The sequence below is a fragment of the Equus quagga genome, chromosome 3 (assembly GCF_021613505.1).
Source record: "Equus quagga isolate Etosha38 chromosome 3, UCLA_HA_Equagga_1.0, whole genome shotgun sequence".
NCBI lineage: Eukaryota > Metazoa > Chordata > Mammalia > Perissodactyla > Equidae > Equus > Equus quagga.
The window spans coordinates 47,618,595-47,637,081 of record NC_060269.1 but is presented as its reverse complement, the minus strand read 5'-3'; the positions used below and the strand labels follow the sequence as shown (position 1 = coordinate 47,637,081).

Here is an 18,487-nt window from a genome sequence, read left to right as displayed (position 1 = left end):
GTATGTATTGGGCTCTCTGTAATAGAGTGACAGCACTGTTATGAAACACTTGAATGCTTGTGGAATAATTTGGCACGCCTCCAAAGCATGGAAGTAGGAAGGAAAATAGTTTAATTAGGACAAGCTAAGAGAACTGTTTGACTGTGTAATCGGAAAGCACTGTACCAAAACTGAAATTGTAGTTTACAAGTTGCATTTGCCTTCTGTTTTCAGCAAATGGCAGTGAGGTTCATATAAGCAATGTGCGCTATGAAGATACAGGAGCGTACACTTGTATCGCAAAGAATGAAGCAGGAGTGGATGAAGACATCTCTTCTCTTTTTGTGGAAGATTCTGCTAGAAAGACCTGTATGTATTGAACATACACACACACACTGTACTTAACTTTACAATTAAGTGTTTTTCAAAAAGCAGAGGCATCAGAAAACTCTGAAATGAACAATACCTTAAAAAATGTTTTTGTATGTAGGCAGGATAAGAATCTTGAAATATAAAAGTTGATTTAAGGATTAGAGAATAAGCTTGTGACATTTTTAGTGTAACATTAAATGATTTTTTTTTTCTTTCACAAGTGTATATAGGATGTTTTGGGTCCTGTCTTCCCATTTGCTCATACAGGAATTCAAATCCCTTGGAAAATCCCTCTCCCAAGTGAGTTGGGGAATTCAAGATCCCAAAATATACCCAAGGGACACCCTATGGGTTGAATAAATTCGTATCTTTCTTTTTTTGTCAGTTGCATTGTATTCAGTGGCCCCATGGCCATACAGTAATGCTTCTCTGCCACAGGCACGGTGTTATCACCGCCATGAGACACTCACTGCCTTGGTACCAACACCACTCCATGGACTGGTCTCTGTTTAGAGCTGGAATCCTTTGTCATCTCTGTATCTGTCTCCTGATTGTATTATGAAGTAATAAGAAAAATGCACCATCCCTTTAAAAAAATTATTACTTGGTGAAAGGAATATAGATGGAGTGGGATGCTAAAAATGGATTTTTTGGTTACAACTGAATTGCTTGGAACTCAAAGTACTGTTATAGCGTTTATCAAGTAAGCGCTCTATAGGCGTTCTCTTCCTTCTGGTCCACACATTCCACAGTATAGCTATTTTGGGATTGGGTCTGGCCGTACTTGTAATGACCGTTTTCCTTACTCCTCAGTCTGATTTCTTGTACTTGTTTATAACTCCTGTTAATCTAAGTTTTTGCAGAGGCCCTGATGTTTTGAGGGCCCTTTAGTTTGGCATTCCCATTTCTCTGAATCCAGTTTGTTAAACAAGGTTGAAGCATTGTCCCAGGAATCTTTTTATTCCTCTTTAAATCAATGAGTGCCTGTAGATATGAGTGGATCCAATGAGGATGGAGGATCTTATCTATGTCCTGACTACCAGTATATCTTTATCCATATTTTGTCTGGCTAGGACAACCATCATTAGCAGCAAATATTTAATAAGAAAATTCTTAAGGTAGAAAAGAGAAAAGAAAGCTGGATTTAATGACTAGATAAGTTCCACCATAATATTTTTACTCTACTCCTTTTAGGTATTTCTGCTAAATACCAATTTGCAATTCACTTACCATTGAAAATTCATTTTGCAAGTCACTTTCTGTTGAAAATTAATTTTAGGTGACAATTGAAGACTTTAGTTTGCTTTGTCCTTTATGATGACGTTTGTTAGACATTTCAATTTAAACTCTGTTTCTCTGCAAACTCTGATTTTCTTTTAATGTTGGTCAGGTATTTTTCGATATATTTCCCTAGTTACAACATTAAAACACCTGGCCATAGTTTCTTTAAACAGTGAATCACTACTGACCAGCACATAAATTTGAAGAAAATTTTAGAGGAAGATTTAATGTAACTCTAACCATATATTTAGTCATATTAATATGTTTAATTATAAACAGTTCCTGACATCATGTTTTCACCTTATTTTAAACTCTTCCAGGTCAACATAATACATTTTAAATAGTTTTTTGAGATTATATGCTAGTGGTATGCTGTTAAAATCAGAAGTAACAATTTTATAAGATACAGCCTTGCTGCCTTTACAATATCTATATTTACAGAACTTTCAAAGTCATCTTATAGGAAAGAGACAATACAAGGAAAAGCTTTGAAGAATGTCTTTTCTAAGTCTGAAAGTGAAATATTTATAGATGTTACTTGTGTATTTAAATTATGTGACATTTTCAAGGATGAAGAGTAAAAGCTAATAGATTTTAAAAGTTAATTTATTTTGATAAGAACACAATATGAGATCTACCCTCTTATCTAAGTTTTAGGTGCACATACTATATTGTTAACTATAGGCACTAAGTTGTGTGGCAGATGATCAGAACTTATTTATCTTGTATAATTGTAACTTTATAACCATTGAACAACACTCCGATTCTCTCCCCCTCCTTCCCCTGACAACCATCGTTCTATTTTCTGCTTCTGTGATTTTGACTTAGATGCCTCGTGTAAGTGCAATCATACAGTATTTGTCCTTCTACAAATGGCTGTTTTCACTTAGTATAATGTCTTCTAGGTCTATCTATATTGTTGAAAATGGTACAATTTCCTTCATTTTTAAGGCTTAATAATATTCCATTGTTATATACACACAGTATTTTCTTTATCCATTTATTTGTTGATAGACATTGGGTTGTTTCCATATTTTGACTATTGTGAATAATGCTGCAATGAACATGGAAGAGCAGATATCTCTTTGATCCTGATTCTTTTGGATATATACTCAGAGGTAGAACTGCTGGATCATATGATAGTTCTATTTTTAATTTTTTGAGGGGCCTCCATAATGTTTTCATAGTGGCTGCAAAATTTTGTATTCCCATTAACAAAGTGCAAGAGCTCCAACTTCACCATATCCTCACCAACACTTTTCTTTTGTTACTTTGATGATAGCCATCCTAACAAGTATGGCTTGTTAGATATCATCATTGTGAATTTGATTTGCATTGCTGATGATTAGTGATGTAGAGGACCTTTTTACATATGTATTGACCATTCATACATCTTCTTTGGAGAAATCTCTATTCAAGTCCTTTGCCCATTTCTTAACTGGGTTATTTCATTTTTGCTATTGAGTTCTTGGAGTTCCTTATATATTTTGGAAATTAAATGCTTATCAGATAAATGAGTTGAAAATACCTTTTCTTATTCCATGAGTTGTCTTTTCCCTCTGTCAATTGCTTTGTTTTCTGTACAGAAGCTTTTTAGTTTGATATAGTCCAACTTGTCTGTTGTTCCTTTGTTGTTCCTTTTGTTGTTGTCTTTTTGAAAAAATTATAGGCCAATAGTGCTGATAAACATAGATGCAAAAATTCTCAACAAAATATTAGCAAATTAAATTCAACAGTACATGAAAAGGATCATATACCATGATCGTGTAGGATTTATCCCTGAGATGCAAGGATGGTTGAGCATACACAAGTCAATGAATGTGATTTGCATATTAACAGAATGAGGGATAAAAATGACTGGATTATCTAATAGATGAATATAAAGCATTTGATAACACCATTTCATGACAAAAACACTTTTGACAACACTCTTTCACAGTAAAATTGCTCAACAAACTAGATGTAGAAGGAATGTACCTCAATATAGTAAAGGCCATACATGACAAGTCCATAGCTAACACCGCACTCGATGGTAAAAAACTGAAATCTTTCCCTCTCAGATCATGAAAAAGACAAGGATGCTCACTCTAACTATTTCTATTCAACATAACACTGGAAGTCCTATCCACATTAATTAGGCAAGAAAAAGAAATAAAAGGCATCCAAATCATAAAAGAAGAAGCAAAAATTTCTCTCTTTTCAGATGATGCGATTTTGCATACAGAAATCCCTAAATACTCCACAAAAAAACTTAGACTAATGAACATATTCAGGAAAGTGTAGGATAGAAAAACAATATACAAAACTCAGTCGCATTTTCACACATTAAAAGTGAACTATCCAAAAGGCAATTAAGAAAGCAATGTCACATATGATAGCCTCAAAAATAATAAATTACTTGGAAATAAACTTAACCAAGGAAGTGAAAGACTTAGACATTGAAAACTATAAATAAATTGATGAAAGAAATTGAAGAAGACAAATAAATGGAAAGACATTCCATGTTCACGGATTAGAAGACAACACTGTTAAAATGTCTATACCATTCAAAGCAATCTGTGATTCAATGCTATTCCCATCAAAATCCCAATGGCAGTTTTTACGAAAATACAAAAAATATCCTAAATTTCATATGGAATAACAAAAAATTCAGAATAGCAAAAGTAATCTTGAGAAAGAACAAAGCTGGAGGTATCACACTTCCTGATTTCAAAGTATATTACAAAGCTATAGAAATTAAAACAGTATTGTACTGACATAAAGACAGACACGTAAATCAATGGAACAGAATACAGAGCCCCGAAAAAAATTTATGCACATACGGTCAACTGATTTTCAACAGGAATGCCAGAATACACAATAGGGAAAGAATAGTCTTTTTAAGAAATAGCACTGGGAAACGGAATATTCAAATGTAAAAGGATGAAATTGGACCTTATCTTACATAATACTACATAAAAATCAACTTAAAATGGATTAAAGACTTTTAAACATAAGACCTGAAACTATAAAGACCTGAAACTATAAAGACAAAGACAGTAAGGTAAAAGTTTCATGACATTGGTCTTGACAACACAACTAACAGATTTTAGTTGTAACCAAGAAGTCTCAAACATTACTAATTCATGTTTATATTCTACTCTTTTATAAGCATGCAAACACAGGTTTTTTCAGAGTAACAAATTTACCTCTCATTTAAATGTGTCTCTAATTTTTAAGTGTGTGTTCCACACATTTGCTGCAGTGGTTATGAAGAACATGTCATATATGTGGTTGTTGATGTGAACGTGCTCGTTTTTAGAAAGTTATATACATAGTTAAAATCAGAATAATAGTAAATAAGTAAACTGAATAGAATATTAGTAGCTACAGAAGAGAATTAACTGAAAATGTAAGAATGTGGTAGAAGACAGTTTTCCTTGGGATGTTTCCTAATAATCAACAGACTGTCAGAATTCTATATAACAAAACCAAAATCAAAGTCAGGTGAAGATCACACGAGGGAAAATTACAGCCTTTTGTAATCCCCATCCTAAGAGGTACTCTGGGCTCTCTTCTAGTAATTCCATAGACAAAGACCAATGTTAATTATACAGAGCACATTTGTATTTTGACAGATATTTTCAAAATGTCAAAGGAAACAGTCACAGGCTCATCAATGATGACTTTACTCTTCTTATTTGCAAATATTAAAAAATTACTGATTTGTACACATTCACCAAAAATCTTTTGGTAGTGATGGGATATAACATATATCTAAAAAAGCAGATTAGTATGACAAAAGATCATGAACTTTGGAGTAAGATGTGAGTTGGAATGTGCCTTAGTTTCACCACATAACAGCCTGATCATTGGGGCTCTTACATATAACCTCTCTGAGCTTTACTTTCCTTATCTGTGACATGGAATAAGTACTAACTCACTAAGGGATTTCTGTGCAGATGTTACATATAAAGCACTCAACCTAATGTTAGATATAAAGTAGTACCTCTTCCGCCCACTCATGCTTACTTTCTGAAAATAATTACTTGTTTCTTGCTAGAAACATGGACAAAAATCATTTTTTTAAAAAAAAAAAGCTTAGAGAATCCAGTAATTGTTAGAAATTGGAAAGTTTACAAAATGAATGATACATATTGATAGATATGTAGATAAATATATATATCGAGAGAGAGAGGGAGGGAGAGAGGGAGGGAGAAAGGGGGATAATTGCATATGGACTTCTATATTATTGTATATCCTAATATAAAATGTCATTATTTCTTTTCCCATTTAAAAAAAATTGACTCATGGGCCCAGCCTGGTAGCACAGTGGTTAAGTTTGCATGTTCTGCTTTGACAGCCTGGGGATTGCCGGTTTGGATCCCGGGTGCGGACCCTCACACCGCTTGCCACTGTTGTGGCAGGCATCCCGCATATAAAGTAGAGGAAGACGGGCATGAATGTTAGCTCAGAGCCAGTCTCCCTGAGCAAAAAGAGGAGGATTGGTGGCAGATGTTAGCTCAGGGCTGATCTTCCTCAAGAAGAAAAAAATTGACTCAGCTAATTGGAATATATATATTTTGTTCTTTGATGTGGCTATTAAGATACTTTAAATAAAGGACACATTTTTTGCCATAGCCCACTTTTGTCAGAACCAAAGCAAAAGCTGTACTTTATTTCCCCTTTACATTGGTCAATTTGTATTCCTATTCTATTTTAAAAATTCTTCTGTAATGTACTGTTCCTCTATTTTCTTTTTGAAAGATGCAGAGAAGAGAGGTATTGAATTTCATGTAGACAGCAAAAAATGGGGAAAGATTTACAATTTTGGGCAAAATGACACAACACAGACTTACTTTGCTTAGCTACAGCTTCGGACTAATCATCCAGCTATTTTCTGCATAACAGAGCACTCATAGGAGGATCAGTCACGTCTTTTCTTACACTACACTTCCCAGCAATGTGATCCCCTTGAGAGAACAATTCATGCAAAGCATCATACGGCTAAGGAGTTGATGTTTTGCTTGTATGCTAATCTTTGAACTGCAAAACTTTAAGTACCCAACTTTGTCAACAAACCTCACTGGCAGGTTTCTCATGTGATAAATTGAACTACAAAAAAGTGTTTCAAAATAGTATACTCTACATTTACATTAAGGATAGGGTTTGATAACTAAGATTTAATGAAGTGATATACAGAGAGGATTTAAATGCAAAGAAGAGTATAAACAGACCTTAGGGGATTGTGTGGTACTGGTAGCAGGGAGTAGAAGATAATTAGAAATATGCGAGGGGGTTTTAAGTACAGGTGGAATGTTATTTACTTGAAAATGTCTTGCTCACAGCATTAGCACTTGATCCATTTCCATTCCCAAGAGAAGTCCATTCCCAGATGATAACAATTCATCTTCAGGATTAAGGTAAATGAAAAGTGAAAGTAGGCTCCTACTGAAAGCTTTTAAACTACTGGCTGCATTAAGCACTGAGCACAAAGTATAGCACACCTTGCTAGGGTTTCAGTAAAGGATATGCTTAATCTGGCTTCTTGCAAATATTGAATATAATATCTGAAGATATTACAATAGTATATACATCTTTTTATCATTGTCACAGGCAATATTGCATTTGGAAATACTGGGCTACTGCAAAAATCTTTACTTCAGAGTTAACTTCAATAAAATAATATTGGTTGATTATTATGACCTCAAATTCATTATAAGATTCTTTAAAAGAGTACGTTAAATGGATTAAACTCTACAACAAGATTACTTGAATGAACAAATTATATAAATATATAACGCTCATATAAATTAATATGCAATGAGTATAAATTCACAATACACACATTTAGAAATATGGTAAAATGTAGCCACTTGTAACCAAATATTTCAAAAGATGTATAAATGCTTAAGAAGTATTTGCCTAGTTTAGAAATAGAGGAAAAGGTTTTAAAATAGGTTGAAACATGGTCTCTTTACATATAAAGGTAGTTTAAATATAGTATCACAAACTTTAAAAATAAAATGTATTCTGGTAATGTAGACAAATTAATTGACCTCTCTAGTCTTCATTTACTTTCTATTTTTAAAGAATGGAGAAAATACATAATTCAAAAGGCTATTTGCATAGATTTAATGAGATCGTTTACATAGGATCTTATTAATGTATACAAAGGGTAGGGAGATAGGTAGGTGACTAGCATAGTCTATGAACATGTGTAGATGAAGCCAAATGTGGCTACCATAGATTAATAATAAATTTTTACATTTAACCAATGTGAGACAGGGGCAGAAGTCATCAGATTAATAGATTAATTTTTTTTACACTCAACAAGTGTGAAATAGATAGACTCATTAGGAATAAGGAAAATCCATAGTTAGAGATAAGGTGTGGACGTCATAGCCAGTGTGAAGTTTAATCCTGTTAGTTATGAGCTCAGCGCTAGAATCAAAAAGAACCACAAAAAAAACAAATATTTTAGGATAAATAAAATAAACCAACAAGTGAAAAATATTGTTAATTTTTATTTAACATTCACCGAATATTATTCAATAGAGGGGTTATACTAAAAACATTTTAAAGCAGAGTGAATAGGCTGGCCTGGTTGTGTAGTGGATAAGTTCATGCACTCTGCTTTGGACGCCCGGGTTTGTGGGTTTGGATCAAGGGTGTGGACTTAGCACTGCTGGTCAAGCCACACTGTGGTGGCATCCCACATAAAATAGAGGAAGACTGGCACAGATGTTAGCTCAGGGCCAATCTTTCTCACCAAAAATAATAAAAAATAAAAAGGCAGAGTGAACAATTCATATTTCTTTTGAAAAGCCCAAAAAACTATTTAATATTTGTCACAGATATTTACATATTAGTAAGCTTACATGAAATGAAACTCACTTAGGATAATCAGATTAATGTAGAAGTAAATCATGCCTGATGAGCCTTTATTATTTTATGAGCTTTCATTATTTATCATAATTTCTAATATTTATGCTCTCAGTTTGGCCAATGACATTGTCACATTTTGTGAAATAATTTGTTCCATAAATCTTTTCATCTGTTGACCCAGAGCATGGTGAAATTATCTGCCTTGTGATTGCCATATCTGAAGCTATATATTTAAAATAATACCTTTTTGATGTCATTAAATAGATCTGTTTCTAACATTGCCATTCTTGTGCAATTGTGGAGCTTTATCTACCAAGGTGCTACATGATTTGAATGTCACCGGATTGACAGGTTTGCAGCAACCATAAGCAATCAGGCACTTCTACTGCCTACAAAACGAAGCTTTCTTATTTTGATTTATTGCCTACCTGTTGTCTGCAAGGCGTTCTGTTGTTTCAGTGGAATATTCCTATCTCATCTCATATTACACAATGTCAATTTGCCTAATTTATTTTACGACAAGTGATGATGACATTTTATTTATATTTCTCCAGGCATGCTAACTAAATAAGTTTATATACAGTGACAGTGCTGAGCAGAAAATCTCTACGAAATTTTTTAAAAATCTATGTACTAATATTTTATTGTATATTAGTTGTTGGTGTTCAGGAGAAAATGTTAGGACTCACTTTGAGATTCCATAATTCCAGAAACATTAAACTTGGTGAATGCTTTGCAAAATAACTGTGTATGTGGGTTCAAAAAAAAGTCAGAGTTATCACCACTTCATGATTTTCTTAGAATCCCCTGATATAGAAATTCAATCAGAAAATAGTGTAAATGTGTGAAAAAATTCATTTAATAAGACCTTCAAATGTCCAGGCTCTGGGGTGAGGGACTTAAGTAAGGTGCCATCTTCAAGTTTTGTAAAGTCTAATTTATGCCACACATTTTTATCAGCTGTGTGCAAAGAGGCCAGATTATACATCTGCATGCCTTATTGTCTTCTGTTTGCCGGGATGTCTGAATTCTGATAGAGCTGAATGTTAGATGAACATGTCAGAAAGAGTAAGACAGTTTGATTATTGTTCTGCCTCCTCATTTGCTTTATTTTGCAACTTTGTGTGCATTTCCATATTTGTGTTACATGTGAATGTTACATTACGTATGAAATGTTTTTAAATATGAAATTTCTTGAGACATTTTTCTATCATATGCAGTAAAGTTGTGTGCCAATTTGAATATCTTTCCCCTAAATTTGTCTACTATCTGTCTAATACATGTGTTAGAAATCAAAATCAATAGAAAATCAAAATGTATTTCTAGATATAGTTTCTGTTTAAAAGACTGAAATTATACTATAAAAAAGAAAGTGTATTATTTTCTAATTTGATTATTAGAATATTCAAGTAAAGAATGCATATACACATATATTATAACCAATATTGCACTAGTTATGATTATATTAATATTAAATCAGAATGAAATTTTAGAAGTATATTTCAAAGGCAAAATAAATATCAGAGAAAACAGTATGATTGCATTAAAATTAAGGAATTCTAATCATAAAAATTTGTCCTCAAGATATTGTCAACACAAATAACTGACAAGAACTTAGTATCATAAATAGGTAGGTAGATAGACAGATAGATAGACAGATATAAGTGAAACACCCCAAAAGAAAACTAGCCGGTAGGTTTGTTTTTTGTTGTGGTGGTTTTTTTGGTGAGGAAGTTTCTCCCTGAGCTAACATCTGTTGCCAATCTTTCTCTTTTTGCTTAAGGGAGATTGTCACTAAACTAAAATCTGTGCCCATCTTCCTTCACTTTGCATGTGGGACCCTGCCACAGCACAGCCTGGTGAGGGGTGTGTAGGTCCACACCTGGGATCAGAACCAGCGAACCTCAGGCTGCCAAAGTGAAGCGTGCAAACTTAGTCACTGCGCCACTGCACCAGCCCCTCACCTGTAGTTTTAAAAAGACCTTTCAGAGACAAGGGAAAACGAAATGCCTATATATATATATATATATTATGAAAAGATGTTAATACTCATCACTTATCAAGGAAACACACCTTATAACCCCAGAGAAATGCCATTTCACATCCACTAGAATACCAAAAGTTAAAAAGCTACATGATACCGAGACTTGATGAGATTTCAACAAATGGAAATCATTCTACATTGCTAATCGTAGTGTCAGTTTCGCCACCCTTTGGAAAGTACTTTGGCATTATCTATTAGAGTTGATTTTGCATATACCTTGGAAGCGAGTATTCACACATATTAGAGAAACATTGAACTGCCATACATTCAGAAATTATTTAGGAAGATCCTGCCATGTACTTAATATTTTGCTGTAATTTATAATTTCTTTTTAATCTGCCTTTTAATTACTTCTATATTTCCATGGCAACTGGACTAACAATTTAATTTAAATCCTGTTTCCAATGGCTGTAATTTGATTTATGTAGTTTAAATATGTGTGAAGCTAGTTACCTTCCCAAGTGCATGAGTTTCAGTATTACTCCAAACTTATCTGTTTCTTAATTGCCTATTAGAAAAGGGACATTTACAAAGTTTATAAAGTGAATACGAGCTGTCATTGTAAGGAGAATTAAAAAATCTACAGGGAACAATAGGTTTGTTCATTTGTGCTTCCCCTACTAAATATTTATTGTGGGAAGAACACACACACACAAACATGTTGCTAGCATATGGCTAGCACTGAATAAGACAATTCTGTACTTTCAGAAAAGCTATAATTTAGTGCAGTTAGAAGTAAAGGAGAACGATAATACATGGTAGAATAAAATGATTGCTGTACCAGACATACAAGCCAAGTGTGACAGGACTGCAAACACAGAAACATCCAATTCCAGCTGAGCTGTAGAGTGAAGTCTCATTGAGCCGATGGCGTTTGAGCTTGTATTGGTGGCTGTAGTGATATTTCCATAGCTGAAGACTTGAAAGTATGTCAAACTCAGGGAATAGTCATAAAGTCTGTAGTGGCTTTCATCAATTTTGTGTAATATATGATCATAAAAATATTTGCTGGGAATTTTCAGTACATGGTGAGAATGTATTGTTGGGTAGAACCACACTAAGGGAGACCCTGAACTGTGTGAGTGGAAAAAGTCAAAATAGGAGCTATTTACATGTTATCTTTCTGCAAAGATAAAAATTCTTTTCTGCATATTTATTATTTTATGTTTATTCTAGAGATATCACAATAAGTATTCTTTTATTTTTGGTGGAATTTATTGTTAATGTATAGTAGACATTTGAGTATGGTTTTTTATTACCTGGGTAGGATTAGCCAAATTTGAATTCCCAGCACAGTATATAAGACAATACTCTTGTATGTTTACTATTTAACCCCAAAATGTGATACGAATTGCGGGAACTCATTACAGCATGCTGCTGGAACATAATTAGTGCAAGCAGTCAATGTAAGTTTGAATTATCCTTCTTTATCCATCTTTTGAAGAGTATCGCGCATAATGACATTTCCCAAAAGATGGTGTTACTTGGTTTATCAGCCTATTTGAATTTCTAAGAAGGAAACCAGTGCATTAATAAAAGATTATATTTCATAGTAAATAATCATATTCAAATAGTCACGGACTAAAATTATGCCTTAGGCTACTTATGGCTATTAATTTATGACCTTTAAATTAGAACAAAATTGACACTGGAAAGAGTTTATTGTGATAATAGATAGAAGATACTCTATTGTCAACTTTATGCTTTTGTGACCCCCTGAGCTACCTTCACTTCATGCCGATACACACACAATTGCTACAGTGTTGGCCAGATAGAGCAATTCTGTCTATAGAGCCAATCTGAAAACATTTTGTGTCATACTCAAAGAAGTGGGTGCTCTGCTTATCAATTTGTTTTTAGAACACTATTATTTTACTCCACACTACTGGACTAGCCTCTTGTATTTGTAACACATGCTTCCCTTATTTTGCTTTTTAAGATTAAGCTATTAGGGAAATTAACTCAATTAGAGACATTTGTAGAAATGAAATTTTAATGGATCCAATGCTCTAAAACGCTTGGCGCAGTATTTAGCATATAAGGAGAGCTTAGTAAGTGTTTGTTCTGCTTACTATTATTGTTATTATTCTGGGTCAGTGACAATCAGCTATAAAATTCTCTTAAATATTTTGAACAATGGATAAAAATGGTGTAATGGGTAAAAGTGATAGTACCATATGCTAGATATGGGACTATTCAAGGCAGAGTTACAAATTATATATTTTATATCTATATCTAATAGCAAAATACTTTGAGGTTCATATATTCAGGAATTGCTTACACTTTTATTAGCATGTGTGGCAACTGGCTGTTTACTCTCATATCTTATGTATTTTACTGCCCTTACGTGAAGCTAACATTCCCTTTTGGAATCTCAGAGTCACACAAAACATTTTGTCCTCAAGTTTGAAAAAGTGCCCCCAGAACATAAGATTTCAGAGTTTTATTCAAATCTGATAATTTTCTTTTACTGTTCCTTCTTGCAGAGTGTAGGGAAGGTAAGTTTCATAAGGAATGCCAGTAAAAAAAAAAAAAGAGAAAGTGTTTTTCTATCATCTTCTCAAAGTCATGCCTGACTACCTCCTATTTTCCAGAGTGAGCAATAATTAAAGGTTACACATGTGTGGAGTCACTGTGATATCAGAAAGCTTCAGCTAAAAATGCTCTCACATTTCAGTGCCAATGCTCATTCTTAGCATAGCCACGGTTGGCGACACTGCCGCCAACTTGGCCTAGTTTCTTTGCTCTCCCTGTCACTTCTCTGCTGAGCATCTTTGACCGCATTCTCTTTTTCTCTGTGCCAGTAACTGCAGCTGCTAGAGTATCACTGCTGTCTGCTGTTTGTTCTGCCCGTTTTTTTAATGTTGACAACAGAAGGAAGAAGAGCAGCTGGCATTGTTCTCTCAATACACAATCTGTATTGCGTGGGGGTAAGGGCGGGAAAGAAGGGGAGTGAGAAAAGATAGGACTAGAAGAGAACTGAGTAGTTTATTCGCTCCAGCATTTGGCTCTCCACTGTAACAATTTGAAGTAGTGATCCAGCTCCCAGTAGTAGCAATAGTAGCAATAATGTTGCAAATAAAGACAATATGTGTTAAAATAAGATGAATAACTCCAAATTCCTAATCTTAATTTATAGTGGTGGGACACCTTTTTGCTTTCTTTACCCAGTCTTAGACATTGATGTCACTTCTTTATGATTTAATTTTCCCTTCTAACACGATGAGAAAGAAGTGTGGTTCTCAAATTCATTTACAGACATTTGAAAGCAGTGATGATAATATCTCAACAGAAAAGGGTTTAGGCTCCTGAAAGATAGAGATTTGAAACCAAGTGGCATTATGGCCAGGAGCCTTAATGGTACAATGTAAGAAGCATGTTAGTTTTATAGGAAAAAAAACAAAAAACCTGTGGATGACTTAAAACATTTTTTTTTGGTTTCATTGTATTTTCCTCTTTCTTTAAATATACTATTGAACTGATTTTTAATTTATCATATTAAAAACACCGTACATTTCACTTACTGTATCTAAATGATATTTTAAAAACAGGTAGGTATATTCTAATAATTAGAAGCATATCCATCAGAATTTTAGGAAAACATAGGCTATTAAGTGACAATATGTGAAGAGTTGAGAACAAAACTAAAGCTTATGATGTCATTTTAGGCAAAACCTGTTGTTCCCTCTCCATGAACGCAAGCAAAACAAAGACCCTAATGTTTTTTGAATAAGTATTACTTTCAGAATTAAGTTGGAGAGAAGGAAAAATATCCTAGGAAAGAACAGTAAGAGAGACCTCAAGCTAAAGTTGAATTGGCCGGTGCAAAATCATCCCATCCAACAGGACGACTCAATGAACAAGTGGGACATGCAGTGTTCGGTTAACTCATCTTCTTGGGACCATCAGGATACTTTCTGATTCAAGAACACAAGTTCTTCCATGATTAAGCTAAAATTCGTTTTAAAAAGATATTATTAGTTTGTAATTCTCCAATTGCTATTTCTACATCAAAATTTTACCGCATAATACAGATATCTGGGTTCTCTATCATGAAATTGTACAAGAGATGATATATTTAAAGTACTTTGAGGAAGAAAATTTCAGTTCTAGGGTTAGTCTTTTCTTTAATCCAATTATGTGTGACCTCATTCTTGTAGGATGGGGATTTAACAGATTGAGAAACAAGTTTTATGTTTTTATAACAGAGTGCCAAGTCTGGTGCTTATTGTGTCTAAAAGCAAATCAAAAGTAATATGGACTTCACTTTAATCAACACAATGTAAGTATTTGAAGCAATTATAAATAAGAGACAAATTCAAATTTACTGCAGAGCTTGTCATTGGCCTGCTGAGGCACCTAATATTTAACAAAGAATGTCTGACAGGACATGTTAAATATCTGATCCTCAACACTGTAGACACACTAACATTATATTATTACTCTTCATTAAAAAACAAGATATATTGACTATATTATGACTGCAAGTTGCTTCATAGTTGAATCACAATATAAAGTTCTTATCTTTGGAGATAGTTTCTCTGTATGTTTAGCAAAAATATGTATTTGCGAAATGGATGTGTGTACATATGTGTGTGTATTCATATACGTGTGTGTGTATGTGTGTGTGTGCCAGGCACTGTTCTAAGCAATTTAAAATTTTTGACTCATTGAATGCTCATAAAATCTTCATACTACCTAATTTGTCTGTTATATTTCAAGCTATTTCTTGAGAAATCTTTTCTAGGAAGAAGTTAACCTCTGTTAACTCATAATCAGCTTGTTTTATGAGACATTATGCCATTTTCTACATGAACACTTTCTCAGACAGTGTGAAGTCCAATATTTTTTTCTTTTTACCTTGTGACTAACTAGAAATTTCAGACGCTAAGTTTCGGGCCCGCTTTAGTGATTACCTTGCCTTTTATTGCCCTGCTACTAATCTGTTTTATAATATCTTTAAATATAAGCAAATTTAACTGAATTATAAACTATGTATTTACTCAGAATGCCCTAACTACCAGGATGTTTAATGCATCTGAGGTTTATAATTGTAATTTCTCTCACAAAATATTTATCTAAGAATCTTTGTTTATCTTAATGATAACTAATGTTTTAAAATAGTCAATTTCCTTCAAAGATTGGATATCTTTTATTTTCCACTATATTTAAATATAGTATTTATATTTTAATATTATATTATATTTAAAATAAATATATTAAATGTACATTTAAATTCATATTAGTGAGGCGTTCAGAATATGAGAAGAGTAATAAAAATTGTTAGAAATAATATCCTTTTATAAAAATTATGATGTGTTGCAACAGCTTTAAGGTCTATTATTTCTAAGTTCTCCTTTCCCATATGCTAATTAATAATCCAAATAGCCCTCTATCTTTCTAATTATTCTGTTTTCTCAGATGATAATAAGGAAAATCCTCTGATAGCCCTAATGATAGGTTAGGATATAGTTTTATGCAATGTTTTGTTTTGGCAACATTTCCATTAATTTAATGTCTATAGGTATGATTATCTTGAGTTCTACCCAGGATACGTATAACTATATAGCCAAGATCTATTGAGCAATTCCTTATATGTCACGTACTACTTAAAATGTTACAATCATTTTATGTTTTTAATTCTTTAATTAACCCTGCAGTATGTTTTCTAGATGAGGAAGTTAAAGCCAAAGAGGAAGTAACTTTGCTTGCCATCTACTTATAATGATAGAATATATGACTAAGTTAGAAGGCAAAGATTTTCCCCCATCTATCTACAGCTAGTTATCCACAATTGTTTAATAATGTCACTATTTATTGTTTATAATATGAAAACCATAATCATTTGTGAAGAATTATCAAAATCAAGTCACTTCCTGACAGTGGTGGACTTAGAATTTCGATATTAATTGAAGCTTAGGTATTGACAGTCTGGCTAGGAGGACATTAGCTAGAAAAATTTTCTTGAAGTTAACGTTTGCTTAGTAAGCAGTCTGTTACACTAACATTGTAAGGTGTCCAAGATGGTCCTAATGATCCTCCTTTCTTTTTATATACACCCTATAGTATCTTCCCATATTGGAATGGGTCAAGTCTCTACCACACATAGAGTAGGGTGGAGGAGAAGGTATATGACTTCTGAAGTCAGGTCATAAAAGGCATTAAGGCTTCTGCCTTGCTCTCTTGGATCACTCATTCTGGGGAAAGCCAACTGCCAGTAAGTGAGACACTTAAACAGCCTTGGGGAGAGTCCCAATAGCAAAGAACTGAGGCTTTCTGCCAACAACCAGCAGCAAATTGCCAGTCATATAAGTGAGCCATCTTGGAGGTGGATCTTCTAGTCCAAGTCAAGCCTGCAGATCCTGGAACCTCATAAGATATCCCAAACCAGAACCCTCCCAGCCAAACCACCCCACCAAAACCATAAGTGTTTTTTGTCGTTTTAAGCCACTAAATTTGAGATAACTTTTTACACATTGTACAATAACCACTGCAGATTGTATGCTTACTTGGTTTGGCATTGGAAGAAGATGGATCCATTTTTATTTGTTTTGTGTGATGGCTTTAATCTTTAGACATGGCAACAGTTCTTACATTGTCTTGGTTTCAGTCAGACTGATTTGGTTGCCAAGACTCTCTGTGTTTGATTAAGTGTAGGTTATTTTAAAATGGATGTGAAATTTAAACTGGCAATGTGAAGCACTCAGAGATGTACCCACACCCAGAAGCCAGAAACTGACATTACATAGTCAGACAACTGCTGCCTCTCCTGTCTCGCCCATGGGTTGCACAGCCTCTTCCTCCCTTTCACATCTTGAGTCCTTCTCTGCATTATCACAAATTATCATAGCCCTAACTCTACATCATGGTGCCTTTCGCTGTGCATTCTTACCATTCCGATTCTCTGTGTTCTCTGTTTTCTAACATGATTTCTTGATTCACATTACACCCCAAAGGGATCTGATTATCCCCTCTCATCACTTTTTAGAAATTCAGATCATAGATTCCTGGCCATTTTCTGCGTTGTATGCCCTAATGTAAGCTGAGTACTACAGCCTAATCAGCTCATGTTAGACTCTAGGTGGGGAATCTGTGTAGTCACAGGGGAGAATCGTCTTCAATCAGTGCTAAAAGAGTGACAGTTTCACTTAAAAGTGGCTTTGAATTTGGCATATGGCAGGCAATGTACTTGACATATCTTATATAGCTTTCCATCTTAAAAATAGTATGTTTTAAATGTCTCATTTCATTCTCCATATGTACAAAGAAATTTCAACTACCATAAAGCTAACCATATATTTTTTCAAATACATTAAATTTTTATCTACATTTTCTTTTGACGTTGCCCTTTTTCATCTGCCTTCTAAAGTTGAGTCAATTTCTTAAATCCAAAAGGAGAAGCAGTCAATAAGACATCTAGCTAAAATGTAATTCTTACATAAATGCAGTTTATCAAAAATGTTTTGCACTAGTGGAAACCTTATACTTTCAGACAAAGACAAGGACAAGCAAAAATTTATTTAGTTGAAAAGCCAAGCAGTTTACACATGAGTTGTCAAGGAAAATAGCCTTTCAGTACGATGGCATGCTGCTATGTAGTTAATAATCTTATTTCTGTTGCTTATATAATATTCAACTCTCCACATGTATTTCCATATAAAGAAAGCATATTTAATACGAGATCCATTACTTTAAATATAATTGCAAGTACCTAATATATAAAATAAGGCAATTTATAAAGAAGGCATTGATAAAGGATTCTGTTACTAGTATCTAGGCATCTGTTCCATTGAACTACATTTTCATTATAAGGCATATGTTATCTTCAGAAAGAATATTACATTTCAGGTAAGTTGTGAATAACTATTAAATTACTAGGGTCTGTAACTTTGAGGTTTTTATTGTCCAATTTTAAATAAAAGGATTTAAGAACAGAAAATTCAC

The 18,487-nt window shown here is 33.7% G+C and overlaps 1 protein-coding gene across 1 annotated transcript in view; it reads left to right on the top strand.

The window, feature by feature from the left end:
* The window catches only part of FSTL5 (follistatin like 5), a 710,646-nt gene that overhangs the window by 574,865 nt on the left and 117,294 nt on the right, over positions 1-18,487 (top strand). Inside the window, exon 10 of the mRNA XM_046657076.1 lies at positions 214-348. Within this exon, the coding sequence (XP_046513032.1) occupies positions 214-348 (135 nt within the window). The remainder of the gene's footprint in view (positions 1-213; positions 349-18,487) is intronic.